The following is a 27,740-nucleotide window of genomic DNA, read 5'->3' as shown; positions in this document are numbered from 1 at the left end:
TTCACCATAAATCCTTTTCTTAGGACGTGGCAGCTCATGGTAGCAATATGAAATGGAGTTACATGAATTTCCACATTAACTGGTAAAGAGAACTACAGATGACCACAATGCACTGGAAGAAATATTTAAGTCCATTCCCTAAAGTGGTCCTTAGGGCCTACAGCATGACATGCAGTGCAGTGTTCAGTGCAGTATGTTGGCCTGGTTATCCAGAGGAATCAACTTGCTGCAGAGCAACAGCCCTGGAAACGGAAGAGTTTCAGAGTACTTGTCACTACTATAGATGAGAGCAGTGTGTTTCACATGCTGCAAGTTCACTTTTCCAAACTGTAATAAAGTAAAAGCATCCAAAAATTGCAGAGTGAATCATGACTAAGAATCTTTGAAACACTTCTTTCCGAGATGATTAAAAGATTATTTTTTTTACCAGATTTCTGTTTTTTTAATGGAACATGGATTTTTTTTAATTTTTTTTTTTAGATTTTCTGATTAGTTGATATGTCCAAATCTCGGTTAAAATGGCTTTTATGTTTATGGCAAATCTTTACTAAACAAATGCAATGATCGCTTTGTTGCTGCCAATGAAATTGCATTGATGTTATTTTTATAAGCAGTTAGATGAAAATAGAAGAATCATATCGTGTAGGATGAAAGAAATATTTTATAAGGACTAGGACAACTCTAGATTAATGTATAAGAAATGGTGGGGACATATGCATACAAAGCTTACATTGAAAGCATTTACAGGTCAAATAAATGTTTGCTGAAAAGTAAACAATGGTCCTGTTTGTCGGAAAACTGAGTGTTCTTAGTTAATTTCAGATTGGAGTACTAACAGCTTTTCACTACTTTTCTAAACTTAGCTTCAAGGTGTGCATTTCTCCTTAGATTTGTTGGATTTGATTTTTCAGTGCTCAGATCCCATAGCTTGAGGCTGAATTTTCTAATGTGCTAAGGACTAAGAGACACTAAGTCCAAGAAGGCTTTTTTAGGATGTGTTCTCAACTGTGCAATTTCCTCTAAAGCATGTCTGATAGTATCAGTCTCAAGTCATGGGAAAAAATAGTCTACAGTTTTTTACCTATTTATGTTAGTAAAATCATTTGGGACGTATTTGTGATGTCCTTGTTCATACTGAGCAGGACTTTATATCATGATGAGTCCCCCTGAAATTAGCAGTTTATACTAGAGTACTATTTAGTATGATCAGAGATATCAGCTTAACCCAGAGAATTCCTTTGGGTAACTAAGCTTTCAAAAATTAAAAGAGATAATCAATACAGAATATTCATTTTCTCTTCAGATACCTCCGTTTTCTGAAGACTCTTGTTGTGTGCCCACTGCTATCTCTTCTGCTTTGTTCTTCACTTTCCTCCTATTGATGCTCTTAATAACACCCAACAGACTTCTAGGCTACCGCTGTTCTTTTAATCCAAACTCCAGCTACAAGCAGCTGTTCTGTAGGCAGACTTTTTTTTATTAACTTCGTTAGGAACTATGCCATATCATATTACCGTCTTCTGCTCCTAGCCTGCGCAGCTGTAGTCATTACTTTCCACAGAATTCTTACAGAAGGTCTTAACTTCTTTTTATTTCTCAGTAGATTTTTTTTCTTTGTACGTGTCCTTTGCTGCCCTTAGGTTTTTTTTGTATTGTGAGTAAGATTTTTTTCCTACCAAGCATTTCTATTGATTTAAACCAGTTCCACTGGCCCAGTTCAACTTGATCTGAGCCTTTGCACTGTCCTGGAGCTTCTTCTACCAGGAATTTCCTTTCATTTAGGGTTCCAAATAAAAACTTAATCTCAAAGCAGTCCACCAGCTTTGGAAGGGCTGATTAGCAACGCAGCCAGATGACCACAGGGAACCAGGGCCAAGATTTGTGAAAGTAACTTCTATTTAGGTGCTTAGCTTCCTGTCAACTTCAGTGGGAGTTCAGGCACGTAAATAGGTTTTAGGAGCTTAAAGTCCCATGTGGATCTGGCTTCAGGCACTTTTTGTTGGAGTTTGGCCATCATGTGAACAATGGTGGATGAACCTGAAAATACCTCATTCTTCCTCCAGCCCAGAAACTAAGTCACCAACACTTCATGGCCAGCCTCTCTGACAGCTCCCTGACTGGCTTTCAGAAGCTGAATTAAAAGCTATTAAATGGAAAACTAAATAGAGTACATTGCACCAAAAATTTCAAATTTTGAAAAACTCCCTGCTCCCAGAGCTAGCTGAATTATAGCAAATGCAATATAATTCAATACGGAAAGACTATCAGATATATGATGATGAGACTTAAGGTGTCCTACATGTGATTCCTGGGGACTTTAAATATGAGATTAGCACTAGAATGCCAGCTAACTAATCAGAGCACAGTCCTAGACAATTAGTGTCCAACAGCACAACAAACACAGCCTTTTTCATGACTTTTCTTTAAGTGCATCTTTCTGGAAACCAGGAATAATAATAATGTTCCTGTTCGGCACGTATCAGAGCAGCAGTGTATAAGAGCAGATACATAAGTCTTTGTTACAGTTCCAATTTAATCTGAAATAATAATTGACAAATATGCAACTTTTGGCTTTAATTGTTTTTAATGTGAACAGTGATCACTTCATCATACTTGAGTCATGTTTAGAAAATTTAAACAAGCTGCATGATTATGCTAGGAAGCATGGAATGGTTTGTTCAAATCAATACCATCTGTGGACAGAAAAAGTTGGGGAAATTTTAGTCATTCTTGAGGAATGGAAATGTGATTCTCCATGCTAGAGTAATTGTAATCCTCTTTGTATCTGTAACCCAATAGCATAGTTGTCTTGAAATTGTCTCATTGAACACAATCATCAAGTGCAAGAGACACGGTGCCACTGGGTGTCACTGCTCCTCACTGTGGTCCCAGAGAAAACCTCTGATTTGCTCCAGATTCAGATCACATATTTTCATTTGTTCTAATGGGGGATTACATTTATATTTGACTTGTCTATGTAAGCAATTAGATAAAATGGACTAGATTTTAAACTAATGTTTAAGGCTCTGATTCTGGTTTAAAGATCTGTCTAGGCACTGATGGCAGAGAAAATTTTCCTACATCTGCCAACTGACACTTTCTTTTATAAGTTAGAAATATTTTGCATATATGGGTCTTAGTAAACTGAAAAAATGATTACATAAAATAGAAATAAAAGCTTTTGTAGGAAAGAAGTACTCGTCTAATCTGTCTGTTATCTTGATACCTGCAAACTTATCTTTTGAAATGGTGATTTTGATGTAGCATTACTCACCAGGATGACCACAGAGACAATCTTCAGCCTTGTAATTTGCATGGGTTCCCTCTGTAATCTGCAGGAAAAAGGATGCTTCTCTAGGGGACAGATGGAAAGAGAAACATAGTTTTGCTGCACCCCATTCTTTCCCCCACTCTCCGGAAGTTTGTCTCTTTCCAACAAATACAAGGAGAGCTGTTGGAAGCTGGCTTTATTAAATTTTCTCTGTTCTGTGTGAGAGCCCACAAATCAGACCCACTGTTATTTTTCCTGATATCATTTCTACTTCTGTGAAACTGCCAAGCATCTCTTACATCTTTACTGTAACACTGCTATCTCTCGGTTCTTTTAGATTGCATCATCCACATTGAAACTGGGGGAACAGTGTACTCTATTTGGGAAGGAAATCTCACCTTGCTGGCTAGAACACAGGTGCTGCTCTTTCTCTCTGTGACCAGCCTCTTTAACCTGCCTTGGTTTAGGTGCAGAGATTGCAGCTGTGCCAGCCATGGCTCTACCAGCTGCACATTTGAGCAAATGAGGGTACATATTTCCACCTTGCTCTTGGCACCCAGAAAGCAACCACTTACTATCTATCTGCTTTATTCCAAGCCCCTGTTTCAGTATTTGATCCATTCTTTCATTTAATTTTAAGTATAGGAAGGTGAGGGAAATGTAGGCCCCCTCTGGAAGGAAATAGGAGACCTGGACTTAAGTATAGGAAGGTGAGGGAAATGTAGGCCTCCTCTGGAAGGAAATAGGAGACCTGGAAACCCGGGATATGGAGAATGCTGAGGTATTCAGTGACTTCTTTACTTCAGTCTTCACTAGCAAGCACTCAAGTCACACCCCCCAAGTCACAGAAGACAGAGGTAGGGACTGGGAGAATGAAGAGCCACCCACTGTAGGAGAAGATCAGGTTCAAGACCATCTGTGGAACCCGAACATGCTCAAGTCCATGGGACCTGATGGGATGCATCTGTGTGTTCTGAGAGAACTGGCTGATGAAGTTGCAAAACCACTGTCCATCATATTTGAGAAGTCCTGGCAGTCTGGTGAAGTTCCCATGGACTGGAAAAGGGGTAACATAACCCCCATTTTTAAAAAAGGGAACAAGGAAGATCCAGGGAACTACAGGCTGGTCAGTCTCACCTCTGTGCCTGACAAGATCATGGAGCAGATGCTCCTAGAAACTATGCTAAGGCACATGGAGAATGAGAAGGTGATTGTTGACAACCAGCATGGCTTCACCAAGGGCAAATCATGCCTGACCAATTTGGTGGCCTTCTGTGATGGAGTTACAGCATTGGTGGACAGCGGAAGAGCAACTGATGTCATCTACCTGGATTTGTGCAAGGCATTTGACACTGTCCCACACAACATCCTTGTCTCTAAGTTGGACAGAAAAGAGTCAGCAATTCCAAAGACATCAGAACAGATAAAAATTAAAAGAATTTAAGAAAATTCAATTCTCCTCCTTCTCAGAGAGTTGGACTAGATGGATGGACCACTGGCTGGATAAGGAATTGGCCAGCTGGTCACACTCAGAGTGCAGTCAACAGTTCAATGTCCAAGTGGAGGCCGGTGACAAGTGGCATCACTCAGGGGTCAGTACTAGGACCAGCACTGTTTACCATCTTTGTCAGTGATATGGACAGTGGGATTGCGTGCACCCTCCGCAAATTAGCTGAGTGGTGTGGTACTGGAGGGACGGGATGCCATCCAGAGGGACCTCAATAGGCTTGAGACGGGCCCATGCAAACCTCATGAAGTTTAAGAAGACCAAATACAAGGTCCTGCACCTGGGTTGGGGAAACCCCGAGCACAAATACAGGCTGGACAGAGAATGGATCATGAGCAGACCTGAGGAGAAGGACTTGGGGGTGCTGGTGGTCAAGAAGCTCAATGTGACCCAGCAATGCGCACTCACTGCCCAGAAGGCAAATAACCGTATCCTGGGCTGCATCAAGAGAAGCATGGCCAGCAGGTGAAGGGAGGTGATTCTCCCCATCTACTGTGCTCTCATGAGACCCCACCTGGCATGTGGCGTCCAGTTCTGGGGCTCCCAACACGAGGAGAACATGGATCTACTGGAGTGAATCCAGAGGAGGGCCACCAAGATGATCAGAGGGCTGGAGCACCTCTCCTACAAGGACAGGCTGAAAGAGTTGGGGCTGTTCAGCCTGGAGAAGAGAAGGCTCCGGGGAGACCTTATAGTGACCTTCCAGTTCCTGAAGGCTTTGGGCAACCTGGCCTAGGTGGAGGTGACCCTGCTGATGGCAGGGGTGTTGGAACCAGATGATCTTTAAGGTCCCTTCCAACCTATCCCATTCTGTGATTCTATAGTCCAATAATCAGTTTTCAGCAGATGGAAGTTAATTAGGAGGTATTACAGTCAGTTTTTTCTATCTCCGTGTTGCACACTTTTATTCCAAATCTGCCAATGCTGGCTCTTCCTATTTCAGCAAGAGTTCCTGGAGTCGTGCCTGGGAAGGTAGATGATCTTTAAGGTCCCTTCCAACCTATCCCATTCTGTGATTCTATAGTCCAATAATCAGTTTTCAGCAGATGGAAGTTAATTAGGAGGTATTACAGTCAGTTTTTTCTATCTCCGTGTTGCACACTTTTATTCCAAATCTGCCAATGCTGGCTCTTCCTATTTCAGCAAGAGTTCCTGGAGTCGTGCCTGGGAAGGTGAGGTCGCATTCCTTATCCTAAAAACAATAATCCCCTCTGAATGAGAAGGAGGAGAATTGAATTTTCTTAAATTCTTTTAATTTTTATCTGTTCTGATGTCTTTGGAATTGCTGACTCTTAATTTTTTAATTCCTGGAATGTATTGTATTGGGTCTTAAAAGTACTTTAATTCACTTTCAGAGTGAGACTGGGTGGTAACTTTTACTTCACTCAAATAGTTTTAGCCATTTTATCATTATCATAACTGAGCGTGTAAGATTCATATTCTTTACAGTATCTTAACAGCTACTAATAACTTCACAACAATACAGTACGGGATTCTTAAAGGAAAAATAAAGATTTTTTAATAGTAAGCATTGAACATTTCTCTGCCTTTCTTTTTCATTAACTAATGGTCAAACTAAGCCCTTCCTTTTAATTTACACAATTAGAAAATACAGTTTATAGAACTATTATGAAAATATTGTAGTGCTTATTTTTTTTAAAGTGGATAGAGTATTACATCTCCAAAACTGATCAAGCAAGAAGGTTACTGCTTGCTTTGTTTTTATTTACTGTTTCTGGTACTTCTCTTCATACTAAGAACAACAGAGCAAAAGAACTTTAATTTTGATAGTATAGAGTATGGTGATGAAAGTTGTCTCTAGCAAAGATTTTTTTCTTAGGAAGTTTGTTTTTGTTTTGCGTCTGCTTAGGGTGTAGGAGGGTGGGAGCATATGAGGCTATTGCATGCTGCAATGCTGTGTACACATGTGTGAGAGCTGAGTGGAAGGACAGGGGAAGCGCCCGTGGTTCCTGTGCCTGGATCCCCTCCTGTAGGCTCCACCTTCTTTGGGCTCATTTGAAGGGATTTTAATTTCTCAACCTTTTCACTGCCACCGCATAGTTTGACTCATAATTTACATTTCTTGTTAAAATTCGTATTTAGTGGAGAGGCTTCAGCTCATTATATTATGATGATTTTTATAAACAAATTGTTGCAGATATAAGCAGAGACCAGATATTCCCACAAGGTTGGAAAAAAAAAAAAGGGAGGGTTTTCTCTTTCTTCTTCAGTAACGTTGGTCTGGGATCCTTTTATTCTTTATGTAAGCCTTGAGGCTTCTTCAGTTTCAGTTTGAGGATGTATCACGTGTTTTTCTTTTACCAGAGATACTTCTTTTATCAATATTCTTCTCATAACAAGTCTTATACTGAAACCAAAACACAGCTATTCTAACTACTAAGAAGAAAATTAACTCTATCCTAGCAAAACCAGGACATCTCCCAAAGTTTCTAAAGCACTCTTTAAAGCTAAGTGCACAGAATGATTTCTGAGTTGATTTCTCTGCACAGTTTTTGCCACAGAGAGTATTAGTATTCTGTTACAGAGTCTTAGTGATAATATTAGCTTACTGTATGACTATGTGATACAGCACAAAAACATATGTTGCATACAGTCTGCGAGAGCTGGGAGTATACTGATGGTTTAATACAGATATGGATAAATGTGTGCATGTGTATATGCGTACTATGTACATCCATGTACCACTACTGACTCCATGCACATGAATATAACCTGTGTATACCCACATACATGTATGTATATAAACACATAGAAACAAAGTTCATGGGAAGTTTCTTTTTTGCTTTGTATTGCACTATTATTTAGCCCTCCCTGTTGGTGTTCTTTTAATTTGTTTTCTAATGAACAGCTTGTAAAGCACTTATATAAAGATAGACAAACATACTGCATGTATTGATACTTTTCATTCAGAAGGTGAAATAAGACACGAAATCTTGAGGTGTTGCTTGAGGATTTCATGTGTTACCAAGGGAGAGTAAGACAAATGAGTATTTCTAAGTGAGAGGTGAGGAATCCTACCTATGGGTAGGCCAAAAAGAAATTTGCTTGATATTCCCTCCTCCAGTTGAGATATAGCCCCAAATGTAGCAACAGCAATGTCACACCTCTCAAAGCTGCTCCTGTATGCCACACCTATAGGTATTTTTCTGTATTTCAAAAGTTATAGTAAATGTACACCACCCATATATGTAATCACACATATATGGTGTGATTTACACCAATAGAATTACTCCTTATTAACCATGTGAAATTGAATCTTGGTCTTTAGACATGCTTATTAAAATATTTTTTCAACACTGTATAAAGGGGTTATAGTTGCAATTACTTTTCATTCAAATTAAGATTTCTTACAAGTGTTTTAATTTGTAGTTCCTAGTGCTCCCAGGGATATTGTTTTTTCCAATGTGCAATCAACAAGTGTGACCTTGAACTGGAGATCACCGAAATCTATCCTTGGCTGCTTTCAAAACTACAAGATTACTACACAGCTACAGTCCGTCTACTGCAGTGACTGGGAAACTAAGGAATGTATTGAATATGAGATGCATCAATATTTATATGAAAATGTGGTGGATGGCTGGATAGAAGAGACAGTGTATGGACTGAAAAAATACAGATGGTACAGATTTGCTGTTGCTGCCAGTACAAATGTTGGTTATGGCAGTTCTTCACCTTGGATTTCTACGCAAACACTTCCTGGCTGTAAGTAAGGATGTTTGCCATGTGTTAAAATGCTATAACTTTGTGATGTTCACCTAAATAAGCAAGAACACTTGATAGAATTTATTTCTTCATAGACCTACATTAGTGAAGTTAATAAGGATTTTCACTCTTCTCATTTAAAATATGATGTAAATCTGTGGTAGGTATGCATATTTGACACTGCTTCAGATTTTAATGCCTTTTGGATTGTGTATTATATTTACTGCTTACTCAACAGCAATTTCATTCCTCAGCCTTACATCACATCTAGAATTTTTAAATCTGAATTTTGGCACATACAGAACTGGCATGTCTGTCGTGCCTCAGCTGAGGATTTTGGTTTCCAAGTAAGAGAAGAGTTAGTTGTCACGGATAAGTCATCACTAGGTATTTGAGAGAAGGGGATGTGAAAAATTATTTAGGAAGTTGTCATGTTGACATATGACCTTAACTCCCAGTCTGCAGCCAGCCTAGGTCAGAGCACATCTGAGACGTGGCCTCTGGCCCATGTAGAACAACTGAGAACCACCACAAGTGGCTTGACTAAATCACAGCTCTTTCACTCCTTTCCCATTCCAAAGTAATCATAACAGATACCAAGGACTTGAAAGCTGTGTACCAAGGACTATTCAGTGACCTGGATTCCTGCCCATAAAGTTTTCCTGTAGGGGAAAAGAGGAAAATGTGACTGTCACATCCCTGATTCCCACCCATAATGTTTTATCATATCAGGAAAGAAGGAGATCCCAGATTCCTGCCCGTAACATTTTCCCGTAACAGGAGAAAGGGAAATGTGATTCACATTTGCCGATCTCCTTGGTTGGAGTAAAAGTGCAACAGCACTCATCTGTAAATAGACAAATTATTCAGTAACAGTGGCTCAGCTTAAGAGGGTACAGTTAGGTATAGAATTGGTTATTATTCACCACTTGCATGGGGTCCCTAGGTTATGTTATGAGCAAGAAAGACGGCAAAGAGAGAGGGAGAGAGAGAGAGAGAGAAAGAGAGAAGAAAGAGACAGATAGGTATCACCAGTCCTGGTTCTAACGGTGGTCCAGCCAATGGGAGTGTCCAGTCCTTAGAAGTGCCTGCCTATACAGTAATCTGTTCAGTTTTACAAGCAGCTAGTCCCTTAGTTGATTTTCTCTCTTCTCATGCTAATTAGATGTGGTCAGGTTACCAATCTTGCATGGTTTCAAAAGATAAGGGAGTTGGCTCAGAAAGTGCTATCCTGCCTTCACAAGACCCTCTTCTCTGACCACAACTTATTCCACTTCTTTTTATCACTATGGTAACTCATCAGACAAAATGTTTGACACGTTCAACCAAGATTTGAGACTTTTAACCACATATTGTCTGGACCCTTACACCCACATACTTACTTCATTCCATTCATGTTTTTACAGTCATGTGATGTGAATCCAGGAGGCTTTTATATAATGCTCCTTATAAGTATCTGTGCACTCTCTGTACAGTAATACAGCCGTCTATCCTTAAATAACTCAGTTTTTCTATTAGGCAAGGAAATATTGCCATCTTCATTTGCTGATGAGAAATTGCAATAGAGAAATTCAAAGCCCCAAAGGGCAAAGATATTTGGACACCGTGATAGTGAACATCACAACAGCCCATTTCTCATGTAAAGCACAGAAGCAGTCCTTTGGACTCAGAAATGCTGGAGTCAGCTGCAGAGTCATTCTGATGTACACTTACTTTCTTTTTCCAGCGTTTCTCACAGGGATGCTATGCCTGTAAATTAATGCAATATTTCAAATGAAAGTGAAAAAAAAAAACCCAAAACATAGAACCCCAGATGGAGCAGAAAACAGCTAACAGAATTTGTGCAACTCTTGAGCCAATGGCTCTAGGGAGTTTTCTTATGTTTAGATGGATAGATCTCAGCTGCTGATGTATGCAAACACTTGTCTTCAAAAAATTGTTGCTGAGTTTAGGAAAGTAGGCAGATAACAAAAAAAGATATGATCACATGAAGGTTGGATCCTCTTTATGATTTCCTCTCTGCACAGTGATAATTTAATTTAAGAGAGCTAGTTTTCTGTCAGTCCCACTGAAGAGATGGTAGTTGAAAGTATAAAAATCTCATTAGACTGCACAAGCCCTTTCCATGCCAGTAACGGTGTTGTTCCCGGCAGTAGCTTCTCTGTGTGTTCTATCAGCTAGTCTAACAAACAGTGATGGTGTAGAAGTTAAAAAAGTTCCACCAGTTCTTCCAGCCCAAGTGACTGGGGCTGCTGGCCTCTGTGGTAAGGGAAGTGGGCAGCAACAAATATCCTGTGAGCTACATCAGTGACACATCAAGAGATGAGCTGCCTGTAAAACACACTGCCATGGAGGCAAGAAAGCACAGGCACTATTCGGGATATCATGGCTGCGTGCTGGTCTTTTTCCTGGGGTAATGGCAATCAGCTGAGGAGGAACAAAAGAGGAATGTGACATGTCACAGCTGGGTGTGCTTCAGCAGTGCTGGGAGCCTCCCTCAGCACTGGCCGATCTTTAGCAACAAGCAGGTCTCTAGCTACCTGACCTCATAATTTCCAAAGACTAGCCTTCAGAAATATTGTTAACCAGACTAAACAACCTTAGTTCCTCTCTTTCTTTTGAAAGGGCACTGCCTGTAGGAGGAAAAAGCAATTCAGGATGCACAAAAACTGACCCAGCACTCTGGGCAGCATTGCATAGTGTATCCAGAGAACAGGTGTAGATCCCCCTCTCCTTTCCCTCCTGAACTGAGCCAGGCATCCTCTGGATTATCCTGCTGGTGCACAGCCAATAGACATGGTCTGTCAGGGCTTAAGGGTGCTTAGCTGCTATGTAAAATAGTCTGAGTACTTAGCCCATAAAATCAATGGGAGTTGTGTTTGCAGATTTGAGGGCAGAAGTTAGCCACTGTTTCAGATTTTCAATAAATGCCTCTGTAAGATGTTGCTTCTGTCAAAGGAAAAGTTATATTAGTTGTGAAATAATAGTAAAATGATTTTTCTTCAGAAATAATTGAGTTCTCAGAAATTTGTGTTTCTCTGAAGACTAACTCAAAGAAAAAACAAAAACAAAAACCCTAACTGTAATTATTATACTCATATTCAGGAAGTTACAGGATTTAAGATTAAAACAATTCTCAGTTCCCAGGATATAAAGAGATACAACTTCAACAACAGCAAAAATTACATAACAGAAACCCTAAGTATTCTTTACAATTGCTGAGAATTTGACTGTTGTGTTAAAGCAGAAATATCTAACTATTCTGATTATTCAGTGACTAAGGTGAGGATCTTGGAGCTATTTATTTCAGTTGCTCATTATGAAAGTAAATTTAAGGCTACAGGAATTCTTTTTAAGATTCTTTAACTCATTTCAAAGTTCCAAACAAAAAATAACGGCTCTTTTCTGTACTGAAAGTGGCTGTAGGTTGTTCAGTACAGTCCAGTTATGGTATCATACAGAAAAGCTATTCACCCTTCTGCCTTACAGATTATCCTCATAGGAATTTCCCTACTGTCTCATAAAATAGTTTGATGGCACTGTTATTACTTAGCTGATAGATTAGCCCAGAGCAAATCTGCTCTGCAAGATGAAATATTTTCTATATAACCTAGATTTATTTAGTCACCAGTACAGAAGATCACAGTGTTGTGTCACAGTAAGGGAAAGGGCAAAAAATGTTTTCCATAGCTGGGGAAACCTTGTTCCCTCACACCTGCACTTACCTTGAGTTTCACTTTTACATCTATAAGGAGAAAAAGATTGGTCAAACCTATGCTTTCTAAGACAAAATTCACTTTGGAGAGTCAGTGTTAGGTGAAAAATGAATGGCAGTGAATCACTGCCCTCATTTTGGATCTCATACAGTTACACAATGCAATGCTTTTTGGTAAACTGCCAAGTCTCCTAATGCCAGGGTATCCTGGGATACAAAGGAAAATCCCAGATGTTTGAATGTCCCATAAAGGCTAGGACATAGATGCATGGGGCAGAAGGTTGTGTTTCTCTTTTCAGCACCTTTTTTTCCAGTCCCTGCTGATACCCAGTTGCTTGTTATACTTAAAAAAACGTTTCTGCATGGTGAAAAGTAATAATACTGCATCTGTTATGCCCTTTCTTCTGGGACATCTTGCCTGAGGCAACTTGTTTTTCTCTGTTCTTTTCATTCTCTCAGAACTAAATAATGCAAAGCAAATATGGCCTAATGTAAGATATAAGTGTTTAAATATACATAAAAATAACTTAGATTATTATAAAATCAAATAACTGAACCTCACATTTAATTTTTGTTGAGAAAAAGAAAAAAGGGCTGGTCTTAACCAAACTGGCAAGCACGAATTTCTGTTTGAAGACTGGAGTGTTCAGTCTTATTTTTGAGGATTATGCTAAATGATGGGCTATCCAGACTTATCTTCAAGCTAACACACTTAACTGCTGCCTTAGCATCAGGACACAGATGGATGGGAAAGATGACCCTGACCTCCATAAGACCCACATTCCTGTGCAAGGATAGAAGCATGATAATCAGGAAATGATGGTTATTAGTTACAGAAAATGCATTATTGTGAAAACCAGGAGAAAAGTGCTTATGAGAGGAAGTGATTGGATTATGGGGGAATGAGAGAATAAGACTAGGTCATTTCTACTGAGTAAATTGCTGTGATTTATAAGAGAAAGGGTATAGTGATATCATGGCCTCGTAGTGACTAGATTCATCTCACAAAACAACCTAAATCAGAATGTGGCAGTTACCCACTGAAGCAAACACAGTTTTTTAAAAGGTGGGTTTTGTAAGATGAGTCACGTTAAACACATTTCATTTTCTAGTTTTTCTAATTATACAGGTTATTTTCAAAAATATTCCAGAATTTCAATATCATTCAGTTAATGTCTGATATTGAACTTTTAATGATGAAAATAAACCAGGTATTAATGCTTAGATGTATTTTAGATAAATATCTTAAATACAGCATACTCAATTAGAATTTTCTTGCAAAGATCTAAAAATGTATCAAACATAAACTGCATGCGAAAATTATCCATATAAATAACTTTAGCTTGGGTAATTTGTAGATTAGATTAGGCTTTAAATAATTTCACACCATCGTTGTCTAATCCATAAACCTAAATTGGCTTCTGAAAAAAATATTAAGCTATTAAAGGCTCCATTAATGCTATAAAAAAGTAATGGAAAATTGTCTTTGGAAACTTTGTTGATTTGGAAACTAAGGCTCAAGAAGCTATATATATAATTTTATACTGTTTTTTAGAAATTTCAGCTGGCAGTAAGGTAATACCACTGCCACAGTTACTGAAAGCACTGTTGACACTAAAAGACACTGAGTAACAAGTCTGACATGCATTACCTGAAAAATAAGCTTACTTTGCACTAATTCTAGTTTTTAGGCAACATGCTTGCCCTTGTATTTTGTTTTGTCTGTTGTAGCTCCCCACTCAACAGCCAGCCTTCTCTGAGCAGTCTCCTCTTTCATCACCCCTCATGTGCTTTCATAGTTTATTCAGTTACACTCTGCATTCAGTTGTTCCATGCTATTCAGTATTTTTGGGGACTGCTTCTGCCTACAAAGTCTATTATATTCCTGCTAATCCCAGCACAGCCATATACCCCCTGTATCCAACAACCTAAATTCTTCATAGCACCTTATCAGCTCCCAAAACTTCCTGTTTTATTTTTCAACCACAGTGCAAAATTTTCAGATTCACAGGGCAAGATTTAGTGATTTCTCTTCATTAACTTTTCACACATAGTTTCAATAGCTACATAACTTGTTCCATGCCATTTTTCCTTTTCTTAACCTGATTTTTACCTAAAAAACTAAGTAGACTTGAATACACTCTGATTTCCCCGTTAAGCCCTCTTACCTAATGGTTAATGGTGAAAAAATACGTATTCATGCATTAATCATGTTTGAGAAAAGAGACTGCATCTTCTGACTTGCATAGATAAGATCACTTTTATCAGTTTTTTAATAACAGACTGTTCACTGATATGCATTAATCATAGTTGTATTTTTGTGTGGTAGATTAAAAAAAAGGCACCATGAAGCCAAGTTCCGGAAATATGTACAAATCTGTTGTTGTTTCTATAACAGGCCATTTACTGAAATGTATCACAGTTGTCTTTTTCTGTAGTAGATAAAAAAAAAGACCGTGGAACCAAGTTCTGGCATTATCTACAAAACTGTTGTCACTTCTGTTACAAATTTTATTTTCCTAAAATTTACTACAATCCTTATGAATATGTAATATCACGTACTGTGAACTGCCATGTTGTTATTATGCTTTCATTAATTTCTTCTTCATGGATAATAAATAACTAGGTTAATTCACATATCACCTTGACAAAAGGAAATTTTAGGAAAAACCCATTTCTTAATGTGAATATTCTTGCCCACTTACAATTCCTATCACTTTTTTGTGTGTGTTTTCCAGAGTTTCTGAACATGTTAAGAATAAGTTGAAATGAAACCTAGAAAATACTTTTTTTCTGTATAAAATTATTTATACTAGTCCTCTCCTACATCGCTGGAAATTTTTTCTAACATGCAGAAAACCTTGTGTTTTCATAATTTCTTGTTCTTTGAATGATTTGTTTGACATAAATGAATGTATTATTCTTGTCTATTTGTCTGAAGAGTTGTATATATTTTGCTTGTGTCATGTGAAATACATATAAATACTTTGTAAAACTATAATTTCAATTTAAAATGAAGTTGTAGGCAGTTTATACGCTGGAAAAGTCATAGTAATTGCAATGAAAGTTGTGTTTCTAAATCACACTGTATGCTTTATATATGAGAGAAAAAATGTTATAATTATTTAAGCAGTGTATAACAGTAAATTAGAGAAAAATATTTTTTTTTCAAATTGAAAAATAATCTCTACTGGCCACTACAATTACTGGATTATCTGTTGTGAACTTCTTTGGCCATGATTCACATATATATTTTTTCTGCAGCTCCAGACAGTCCTCCAGAAAATGTGACTGTTTTAGCTACATCTCCTCACAGTATTAATATCAGCTGGAGTGAACCTGTTGTCATCACTGGACCAACATGCTACCTCATAGACATTACCTCAGTAAGGCAACTCTGGTTTATTGTTGATAGTAATACAGATGTTTGTTGATATAAATACTACAGCAGATGTTCTTATAGAAATTACAGGACACACATAAACTGGATTGAAAAACAATATGACTGTATCTATTTCCACATGAACTCCACAAAAGATTTACTTCTTAATGAGGGATAAATTAATTACTTGCTATTTCAAAATGTGTGCTAATAAATGGTCTTGGAGAAATGAAAATGTAGCTATAAATGTATACAGGAGAAGAGTAGCTGAGCTTTGCAAAGGTGTACCTCCTTCTAAAAATAATGATGCTGTTTACCAGTAAAAATAATAATGATGGGTTTTTTTCTTCAAAGGAAGGAGAAGTTCATTGTCATAGTTTTACAAACCAGAGTGCAGAGCCTAACAAAAGGGAGTGACTTATGCAAAGTTACAGTGCATCAGAGGGCAAACTTTAAAGTCAAACTAGATTTCCCACTTTCCACTTGGTGCTCTGTCCATCAGATTAGTTGTATTTTGGTAGCACAACAGTAACACTTCCTTCTCCTTGATCTTTATAAGCAAAAAAAAAGGCTTATAAAGCCTTTTTGTGGCCTTTCTCTTTTCATCCTCTACTACGCTTACGATATTCCTTAAAGTAACCGTTAATAAACATAATTTCTTGCCCTGTGGCAAGATATGAAACTTTCTAAATTCGAGCACATAAGCAGGATATAGGTTCCTTATTCTTCCAGCAAGTATACAGGCAGGGCTATCAGTGAAAATGGGAAGCAGTTTACTAGACCTTACCTAGGAAAACTTTCTGTTTGGAGCTTCAAAAATCCTGAATCAGTCTGTTAGATAATGGGAAAAAAATTTGAAGACTATTTCAAACTATTTAAAGGCTTTAATTTTTTTCAATTTTCTGAGAAGAAAGTAAGACTATTATGTCCATATTTTCAATGTTTCTGAATTGATCATAAGAATTACAGATGTGACAAAACATTAATGCTGAAATTTTTGTGCAATCAAAATTTCTAAGGAGATCAGTAAAAAAATAACATATTTTTACGCTCTTCAGTAAAGCTACAAGTGAGAGTAATGTGTAGTCCTGCTATTTTCTCTTCCTCTAACCTCATTGTCCAATATGTAGAATGCAATCTGTTCAGTTCTGAAGACACCACAGCAGTAGCATGACAGGATGAAGGATGTACAATAGCAAGGGAAATACTGACAGGGAAGGAATGGTTCCTTGTCCCATTAGGTAGATCGCTAGAAACTACATAATAATTTTTATTTCTCCCTTACTAAAGTTAAAGAAGACTTTTTCCTCGTGAAAAGTTCCTATTGCTTTTGACTAAACAGCATTACAGTGCATCAACAGAAAAAAACCTCTTTTCATGCTTTTGATAAAACTTGTAAATTAAATTTTCAAGTCTTGATTTTTTTGTCTGTAATATTTAATTAATTTGTATTTAAATAATTTCTCCGCTGTCTGATATTTCCTAAATTACAAACGGGGTGTCATTTTCATAGTGATTCTACACTATGAAAATGTTATAAATACCTTAGCAATATAAGTTACAGTAAAATTCCTAAAGTAAGGTGAACTACAGAATGTTTCATGTGAGCCTGCCAGCATTTGGAAGGAACTTTAAAATTTTTAATTTAATGTTTTAAATGTTTGGTTTGGAGGGCTTTGGCTCTGTTTTTACGAAGTGGGGGGTTTTATTTTGAAATATATTTCAGATATCTAGCTTAATGTCTAGGGATTCCTTGTAATCAGATGTTGCCTGTCTAACAATCAGTAACTACAGGGGGTTAGTTCTGTAGATAATAATCTTAGTAGACAAATCTATTCCTTCTTAAAGACCAATAAAGCTGTCACAATCGTTTTCAGTGAAAATTTCAGTATATATTTTGTTGTCCCAATGGGAAAATTTTTATAACAACTCCAAAGTCCACAAACTTCCTATATGTATAACTTTACTCATTTTAGTTCTCAACTGAGTATTTTAGGATATATAAAAATAAGTTCACAGAACAGAATAATTTCAAATTTCTACTCTGTGATGTCTTTGTTCTTGAAAAATAGTAACTAATATTTATTAGTGAATGTATTAGGGATCTGTTTAAATTGCTAGGATGTTCTATGCAGTTTTATAGATCAGAAAAAATAAAAAGTACTCCCTCATCATTATTCCAGTGAGTCATATTTTAGTTTGTCTTGCTGCCTACTATAGTATCCTACTATTCAGTAGGATACTATACTATAGTATCCTACTATTCAGTAGTCCTGAATAAAATATTACTGAAAATGAGTAAGTAAATGGAACTGAACCATTAAACTTCAGGAAGAATAGAAATCATTTTAATTATGTAATACTGTGGTTATCTTTTAGCTCTTGTATAAATGTTTATATGCCAGATTTTTGATAGTCAGATAGGAAAAAGTGTTTCAGCTCTTCATGGGCATCCCAGGAAATGAATGTCTGTTTAGTCCATCAGAAAGTTTAGTTCAGGTTAATTCTCAGTGGGGATAGATGCATATCTGTCAAATAAAAGGTATGCTTGAACTATTCTAATGTTTTAGCAGCTGCATTTAATACAGATTTCATCCAGTGGGAAAACTACTGTACAGCTACCTAATCCTTTTTTCAGATTACACACTGAAGAAACAATAATGAAAACATCATTAACTGAAGTAGTGGGAATAGACATAAAAAGAATTTTGTAAATGATACTCTGTCAAACACTAGAAAAGCTTCCATTTTTATTTTTTCTTTTTTAAGCTAACAGTAGAGTTAATTAACTGGATATAAAGCTCAACCAACCCTGTAGATTTTTCAACAGAACTACAGATTATTGGAGATGTAAGGATGATAGGGATGCCAAGAAATAATCCAGTCCATATCCTGCTCTAACACAGAAATGAGTGCACCTGGAGTCTTCCTCACAAATTATTCATTATCTTGTTCTTAAAAATGTCCAGCACTGAAAATTCCTTAGCAATTTAACTGTAACTAGTTACAGTCATAGTTTTAGTTACATATTTAGGTATATCATTGCAGTTTTTTTAATATTTAATTCTAAACTTTTTTTTGGAACTTCTATTTGTGTTTTCATGAACACTAGGAACAACGGATTACCTTCAATTTAGTAACAACTTTTTTATATTTTGAAGTTATTACCATGTCTTCCACCATCCACCCTTTTCTAAAATGAACCCAAATTATTGAACTTTCCAGCTTTTCTAGTGAGATAATTACTCCCTCCCCACTGCCTTATAAGTACTGCTTCTATCAATATATCCCAAGAGGAACTGCACTTTCTGCAGTTTTATTAATATTATATGTTGCTGCCAATTTTTTCTTTTGTTTTTGTATTCCAAAATATTTTCTGCTATACAGCTGTTCATCTTCTGGATCTCTGCCTAGTTTGATTCCCATTTCAGGTCACTGCAGCTCCCCTGGCCCAGTGTCTACCAACTGGTTCATGTTTGCTTGGTGGAAGACAGCACCAAGCTAACAGATCATTTCCTTAATCCCATACTACAGCAAGTGCTAAAGAGGCAACACATGATGAGATGGGAGTGTAATCCCCTGTGCAGCTTTCTAGTCTTGGTAGCTAGAGACTTATTGTGAATCCTTCTATATAAATGGTTAGAAAAGTGAAAATATAAAAGTTAAATAAAGTGTTCAAATAATAATGTTGTACTTTTGGCTGGTTTTAGTCTTGTAATTATTTGTTGGGTTTTTTTCTTGTTATTATTATTTTACAGGTAGATAATAACAACTATAAGGCCCAGTTTCTGAAGACAAATGATGAGGGTAAAGTCTTAGAAATTTCTGATTTGAAAGCATTTACAAGGTATTCTGTAGTAATCATTGCCTTTACGGGGGATGTTAATGCTGCACACATTGAAGGCAAGGCTAGTTCTCCAGTAATTGTCTCCACTTTTGAAGCAGGTTTGTACTTTTCTTTACTTTATAAGGATCAAATTTTGCAGTTTTTCTTTCATCTGGCAAATAAATTAGAGTTTTGAACACATGGAGCACTATTAATGCAGATTTGTTCCCAGTATTTTTTCTTTAATATTTAAAAAGGTGGTAGTCAATCAAAAAATCAATGATGATAATAAATACTAAGGTTTATCTTTAGTAATGCAGAGATCTTAACTTACTTCATGTAAAATACGGACATGTGGGACACAGCCATCTAGATTACTTCTATAGTCAACGAAGAGAGATCCTATCTATATTAGCATGTATATATAAAATACCCGTCATAGGAAGGGATGATTTCCCTCTGTGAAGGTGCCTGTTTTCCTCAAGAGACTATTAAAAACTTGTAATAGTTTCACTGGACTAGCCCTTAGCTAGCATCCAACACAGCCTTCACCCACTTTCCCCCCCACCCTCAGGGGATAGGGGAGAGGATTGGGGGCAAGGATTATTGGGGGCAAGGAGGATTGTAGATTGAGATAAAATTAACTCTACCCTAGCAAAACCAGGACAACTCTATACAATATCCTTGGTCTTGATGCAAAATTTAAACATACAAAAATTAAGATAAGTGAATCCTACTCTTTATAAATGGTGCCTGAGCTGACTTGAGGACACGATCTCTGTATTCTCAGTGGAAAGAGGTTGCTAGTGAAGGCCCGCAGACATCTGTGCTTGAGTCAGCTATTCCACAGATTCAAAACCATCCGGAGAATGAGGTAGATACTAAGGTGAAAAAAGTTGCTAATGCTATAAAATTAATCAGAGAACTAAAACTGAGAGATGAGCGGGAAGGAACTGTTTAAGGACCTCATGACACTGAGAAGCTACATTAGAGTAAAGTAGATGGCATTTGCTTAGGAAAATATAAAGACATGTACATAGGGAAGGTATAATCCTAGCTTTATATACACAGTTCCTGGTTATGCTCTGTCTGCTATCTTTGCTGGTTTTGAATTGTTCACTAAGGATATTTAAACAAACAAACAAAAAAAACAACAGAACATATTATATGAAAAGATATTTAAGTTTTGTTTCATCCAAACTAATTATCAACTGTGTATAAACTACAATTGCCTTATCTCTAGTGAGGTTAGCTGCAGGTCAGCTTTTTTAGCTATATACTCAGGTTAATTTCAGATCTAGACATACTACACAGTGATTGTATTTATCATTTATCTTTCCTTTGATGTATGAAAATCCAATGTCCCTAATGATATTATATGATATGAGTGTGTGTGTATATATATATATATATAATGCCTTTAATAAGTTAAATTCTAAGGATTTCGTGACCTGTTTATATCCCTGGAGGTTGATATGATCTTTTACTGTGGAAAAATCAATGAAGATTAAATTAGGTGAAAGCTGGGTCTGTCCTATAAGCTCCTTTTTTTGGTAGCCCTTTCTTTTATGTAAAAATGTGATACTTTAGGAGGTGCAGTAACCTTAGAGAGGAGCAGTTATTCTCTCCATCTCATCTTGTCTCATCTGTACTGTCTAGTATATAGCTGTTACGACCAGTTTACGCAGACATACTCCAGAGAAGCCTGAGTAAGTATTTGTTGGCTGGTGTTAAAAAATCTGGAAGGTATGACAACTGCATCCAAATCCTTGGCTGAGGGAATGTGATAACCTTCAGTTGCTTGATTTCAGTATTTAGAGGTCACACTACATACTTGACTGCTCAGGTAGAGCAATAAATATTTAGCTGCCTGGAAAGAATGTTACAGCTTTTTCTTTCAGATAGGGACATTGGGAAAATGATTTATACTTTTGCTGTTTTGAGACTAAGCTACTGGAACAAGCAGTTGACAAAAAACTGTCTTTGGGAAAAATGTATGCTGTGTTAGTGTCCAGGCATTGGCTAGTGGAAAGTTTTTTCCTAAAAAGTTAGCTGTGATGAGCAGAGACGCTTAGGAACACAGTGGCTTGTTTATATGTTGGGAGGGAGTTGCTGTTGACAGAGGGCTTTCAAAAAGGGATACTCAAGACTAACACTTGCTTCTTGCCTGTCAACCCATGCAAGGATTTGTTTACCCTGGATGTATTTCAAGGTATAATGATGCCTTCAGGCTTTCTGAGTAGAAAATCTGAGTAGAGACTACTGAGGTTTATCTAATCATTATTTTTAATATTTGTAGCATTAAACGCTATAATTAAGAATAGAATTTCACTAAATATTTAACTTTTTATTGTCCTTATAAATATTTACATAAGCAATAAGTATTTGAGATGTTTTTAATAAAAACAGAAAATACAAATTAAATAATACTGACATGCAAAAATAGAATTTGTAATTTTTCAGGTTTTACTCTGAATAGTAGTAATAGTAGTAAACTGATTAAGTGGATCATTGAAATATTTATTTCAGTGCCTGAAGACCCACCCAACAATGTAACATTTCAGAAGATACCAGATGAAGTAACAAAGTTCCAAGTAACATTTGTGCCACCATCTGAACCAAATGGAAATATTCAGGTGTATCAAGCTATGGTTTACAATGAAAATGACCCCTCTGCCATCCGGATCCACAACCTCAGTGTCATTGATAAAACAGATCAGTCAGTCACTGCCATGATAGAAGGACTAAAAGGAGGACATACCTATAATGTCAGTGTAAGTACTGATACTTTTTCTTTGGATTTTTAATTTTATATGAGTGAGAGATTAGTCTGAATAGGCAACACAAAACTGGGCTGAATATGAGATCTTCATACCAAGAGTATTAGCTGGGGTATGAAGAGAGACAAATCTGAGGAACAGGGGCGCAATGACGAGGATGCAGTGAGTGGAAGCCAGACACACCATTAGTGGTTAGCTTTTTACTCTGAGCCACCAATTCATGTGCTAGCAAAGCAGCCTATGACACAACATCACGGGTACAAGACTAAATCTCTCTCTTAATTCCACTACTTGCATTGCTCATTTGGCTCAGATGAAAGGTCTAGTTCTGCAAGAGGAGGTCGTTAGAAGTATGCACATGAAGTTCCTTCAAATAATCAGAGACTAGGACATGAGAGGAGGCAGTGTAACTGTTAAAGTGGGCTTGTTTTTCTCCTTTTTGTAAGAGCTACATCACAAGTGATGACGTTTTACTGTACTTAGGATTGTAAAGAAACACGAAATAAGTTCTAGCAAAGTGTGAATGACAAAATGAGTGTTTCAGCATTCATCGTTGCTTCAAATATATCCAGATTTGGCCAATTTGAAGCTATTACAGCTATTTATTTTAAAAAGTGTTTGTTTCTTTAAGGTGTATGCAATTAATGGTGCTGGTGCAGGGCCAAAGATTCCCTTGAAAATAACCATGGATATCAAAGGTATGTCTCATAAAGTACCCTTTAGCTGAAATCTTTATATATGCTGAAGAAAATGCTGTTCTACCTGTGAGTACACAGCTGTGTGACTTTGTCTATTGTTTAGAGGCTGCATAATGCAAGAACAGGAACACATAACTGATAGTCTCAAATTGCAGTGCTCAATTTTGCTGCGTATCAATGATCGTTTGCTATTGATATCTGAATTATACAGTAAACCATGTGCAGACTCAGTGAAGTAATGTTGGTACTTCAGTATTTTGGTTACCATCAGCAAACAGCTTAGAAGAATATCACAGAGGTATAGCTAGGTATACAGTATCACAGTTGTGGAAATAAATCCAGTCATTGATTGAAATTCATTGAAAAAATAAGACTCAGGCTTGTCATTGTTTTCTCTTTTAGTTGAAAACTGATGTGCAGAGGCATTTATCAGAATAGTTTTTAGAGTCTTAAGGCATTAAGTAGAACATTAGGTTGTCCCTGAAAATATGCCGAAGAATTTGTCTTGCATAACACAGCTATGTACTTGAACAAAATACTCGTAGTGAAAACATTTTAAAACAAAACTCTGTGGTATATCTTTGTTTAAAAACAGAACCACCACGGCCTAAAAAGAAACCAGCACCAGTTTATGATGCTAATGGGGCGTTACTCATCACAGCTACAACAATTACGATCAGAATGCCCATATGTTTTTACAGTGATGATCATGGCCCCATCAAGAAGATACAAGTTCTTGTTGTGGAAGCTGGAGGTAGAATTTTTTAAGTTCTTCTGAAAATTTTCAGGTTTTTTTTTTATTTCTTTATTTTCATACTGTTGATCTTTTCTCTCTTAATTCTTTTCTTGGGTCTCAGTAATTTCAGGTTAGAAAACAGCTAACAAAGTCACTTTAGCTGTGGCAACAGTACTAAGAGGAAAGTAGCTTTCACAATACCTATGGGCTTGATACTGGATTTTGGGAACACTTGCAGAGAGTCATCCATGCTGTTTGAAGTCACCAATATTATTCTGGCCCTATTGTTATAATTGTATTAATTTATTTCGTTTCCTTGAAAAAATACATTTGGCATTTGTGAAAGGTAAATAAATATTAAACTTCTTTTACAAGGTTATTCTTCTGTTGTTATTAGTGTTGCATATAAAAGAATGAAGTCATGTGCAGTTGATATTTCCATTTCATAATAGGGGCAGAGAGATTTATATAAATCCCTTCTGTAGACTGTGGGTTAGAATATGTATCCCCTAGTATGGACTGATGAACATTTACTCATATGAACAGTGTAATGATAATCTTTTGAGTAATTGTCTACCAATGTGAATGGGAATTTCATGATAGGACATTATACGGTCAGACTTACTTTACCTAAGAAGGAAAATTCCAGGTACTTAATTATATTGTTTTGCTTGATTTCAAAGTATAGAAATAAAGCATTCACATTAACTGAGTTCATAGTAAGTCTGCCACCCTTTCCTGAAGGGAAATTCCCTTGAATTTTGCATTTTAGCACTAATCTTACAGACATTTACTTCACAGATATTGCTGTGAAGATTATCTTGACCTGATAGATATGCAAATTTCATGTTAAGCAACATTTTGAAGATTTTTCTCCAGTGTTGCTAGGTACTGTCCACTTATGGAAATCTCGTCATTCAATTTATGGAACAGTCTTCACTTTCTTTAGAATAAACACTTTTTACTGTCTTTCCTGGTCAGGCTCAATTTCAAAGTCAAGTGGCTTGCACAGGCGATATCCTCTACAGGCACAGCTCATGTGTGAGACTGCCCTTGAAATTTTCTAATTGTGATTCAGTTGACTTACTCTGAATTAACAAAATAGGGATAATGTAGATAACAAGGAAATTTGGACTCAAGTACAAATATAGTTATAGACTTAGTTGTGTAAATGGCACCGATAGCATGCTAAGCTCTTGAAAAAATAATTTCCTATTTAACTTTTTAAATTACAGTCTATTTAGAAATTGTTTCTAATTATTTCTTTTTTTGACAATAGCTCAGCATGATGGGAACGTTACAAAGTGGTATGATGCCTACTTCAATAGACCAAGGCCATATTTTACAAATGAAGGCTTTCCAAACCCACCATGTATAGAAGGAAAAGAAGATCTGAGTGGCAAAGAAGAGACATATGTCATAGGTGCTGACACTACATGTATGATACCAGGCAGTCAAGACAAAATATGTAATGGCCCACTGAAACCAAGAAAGCAGTACCTGTAAGTACATTTGTCTCTCTGTTTGTCCAAGAGAAAGATTTAAGTGTAATATACATTTATACAAACATACAAAACATGTATTTCAGTTATGAAAAGGTGGATATTGAAGTGATCTTCATGTGTCCTTAATTATAAATTTTTTGGCTGAGCAGAAATATGGCACAATTTTTTTTAAAATGTTTCAGGTAGCAAAAGATACTTACTGAGTTCTTAAATTAAATAAGCCCAACTTCAAGATAAGTAATTCGTATTGTTTGATTATACATTTAAGATACTGACACTGAGTCCTTGATGTCTGTCATAATATCACTTTAGCAGATGAATAATGATTCCAGCTTTTATTATACTAAAATTGAAAAATGATTTTTAGTTTCTAAGTGAAATAATATTTAAGAAAATGCACATAAACTTTTATTTCATTACTTTTCTTGGTTTTATTTCACAGATTTAAATTCAGAGCAACTAACATTAAAGGACAGTTTACAGATTCTGACTATTCTGATCCTGTCAAAACATTAGGTAAGGAGAGTGTCATTTACTAAAGTATTTCTCTACTTCCAAAGAAGCTAGACAATTCCATGTTTTCTTTTTATTACAGTGGTTTTCCTGAAGTAAATAATCTCAATTTCTGTTGAACCTAACTTAACCAGAATGGCTGAGAAAACATATCCATTCCCTTGTACGTCTTTTGAGCTTGTCAAGAGATCTTCCCTCAGCTTGGACTGCTAAATGAGGAAGCAGTATTGACAAAGTTCATTAGCAGAGATTCAGTTATACCACTAAAAATATCAATTTGCCAAGATAGTTCACCTTCCTTGGTCAACTGCCAGAAGCTATACTGTGTGTGCAGTTTCCTTCTGTGTTGGATGTAGAGCCAGTATTGTGTACTCTTTGCTGGATAAAAAAATGGCTGGATTGCTGGGCTCAAAGAGTTGTGGTAATTGGTGAACCATTCACCAAATCCAGATGGCAGCTGGTCACTAGCAGTGTTCCACAGGTCTCAGTTTTGAGGCCAGATCTGTTTAATATCTTTATCAATGATCTGGATGAGGGGATCAAGTGCACCCTCAGTAAGTCTGCAAATGATACCAAGCTGGGTGGGAGTGTTGATCTGCTTGATGGTAGGAAGGCTCTGCAAAGGGATCTGGACAGGCTGGATTGATGGGCCAAGGCCAATTGTATGAGATTCAACAAGGCCAAGTGCCAGGTCCTACGCCTGGGTCACAACAACCCCATGCAATGGTACAGGCTTGGGGAAGAGTGGCTGGAGAGCTGCCCGGCAGAAAAGGACATGGGGGTGTTGGTCAACAGCCGGTTGAACATGAGCCAGCAGTGTGCCCAGGTGGCCAAGAAGGCCAACAGCATCCTGGCCTGTATCAGAAATAGTGTGGCAAGGAGGACCAGGGAAGTGATTGTGCCCCTGTACTCGGCACTGGTGAGGCTGCACCTCGAGTACTGTGCTCAGTTTTGGGCCCCTCACTACAAGAAAGACATTGAGGTGCTGGAGCGTGTCCAGAGAAGGGTAAAAAAGCTGTTGAAGGGGCTGGAGTACAAATCTTATGAGGAGCAGCTGAGGGAACTGGGATTGTTTAGCCTGGAGAAAAGGAGGCTGAGGGGAGACCTTATAGGTCTCTACAACTACCTGAAAGGAGGTTGTAGACAGGTGTGAGTCGATCTCTTCCCCCAAGTAACAAGCAGAAAGGGCCTCAAACTGTGTGGGGCAGGTTTAGATTGGATATTAGGAACAATTTCTTTACTGAAAGGGTTGTCAAAGCATTGGAACAGGCTGCCCAGGGAAGTGGTTGAGTCACCATTCCTGTAAGTATTTAAAAGCCAGTGTAGATGTGGTGCACAGGGACATGGCTTAGTGATGGACTTGGCAGTGTTATGTTAATGATTGGACTCAATGATCTTAAAGGTCTTTGATTCCAGGATTCTATTATTCTATTCAGTGAGCCTAGTGTAGGAAACCTATTGGCTGCAGGTCATTCCTTCTAGTGGCAGCTCATCTGAGGACATGACCCCTTAGCCCTTCATCCTTTAGATACAAACAAAGCTCCATATTAATTAATATATTAATATTGTCAATTAGAATCCATCTGTTTCTGATGTCCCTTGCTGATAGGCCAGATGTTATGGGCTCTCAAATCCAGCACAAAATCCTCCATGGCAGTGTTGATCTACCCCCAAAATTGGGAATGAAGACTCTCATAGTAGATTGCAAGAAGATCTGTAAGTTCCTTTAATGTATTGGTAAGTCAAAACTTACTTAGCTAAGTATTAGCCTTGACTTTCTGAAAAGGAATCCCAAGACAACTTGATGAGTACCCAGAAGAATTTTAGTGGGCGCATATTTTTCATTTGGCATTCATCTTCTGTGATGTGAGCTCCCTTATTCATCTAATCCATGTTAGAAATTTGTTACATGACCTGATAGTGAGGATCCTGAAATGCTAATTCACTACCTGAATATTCTGAAAGGATCTGGCACTATTTCCCTAGCCCTGAATGTTTTGGAACGTGCAACACAATTTTTGTCTTTATATATTCTGAGTTTAAAAGTTCTAAGCTGATGAAGCAAATAGTTTGCCCAATAAGGG

The 27,740-nt window shown here is 37.2% G+C and overlaps 1 protein-coding gene across 1 annotated transcript in view; it reads left to right on the top strand.

Annotated features, from left to right (window-relative positions):
* Positions 1-27,740, top strand: part of PTPRQ (protein tyrosine phosphatase receptor type Q) — a gene marked incomplete at both ends in the record, with an annotated part of 95,034 nt that overhangs the window by 47,404 nt on the left and 19,890 nt on the right. The window contains 8 exons of the mRNA XM_010164377.1: positions 8,169-8,501; positions 15,481-15,602; positions 19,357-19,543; positions 21,954-22,198; positions 22,836-22,902; positions 23,498-23,656; positions 24,918-25,140; positions 25,586-25,659. Coding sequence (XP_010162679.1) covers positions 8,169-8,501; positions 15,481-15,602; positions 19,357-19,543; positions 21,954-22,198; positions 22,836-22,902; positions 23,498-23,656; positions 24,918-25,140; positions 25,586-25,659 — 1,410 coding nt within the window. The remainder of the gene's footprint in view (positions 1-8,168; positions 8,502-15,480; positions 15,603-19,356; positions 19,544-21,953; positions 22,199-22,835; positions 22,903-23,497; positions 23,657-24,917; positions 25,141-25,585; positions 25,660-27,740) is intronic.

This window comes from Antrostomus carolinensis, unplaced genomic scaffold (assembly GCF_000700745.2).
Source record: "Antrostomus carolinensis isolate BGI_N321 unplaced genomic scaffold, ASM70074v2 scaffold3193, whole genome shotgun sequence".
In the NCBI taxonomy this organism is placed as follows: domain Eukaryota; kingdom Metazoa; phylum Chordata; class Aves; order Caprimulgiformes; family Caprimulgidae; genus Antrostomus; species Antrostomus carolinensis.
Note: the sequence above shows the minus strand (reverse complement) of the source record. Positions and strands in the feature narration are given on the sequence as shown.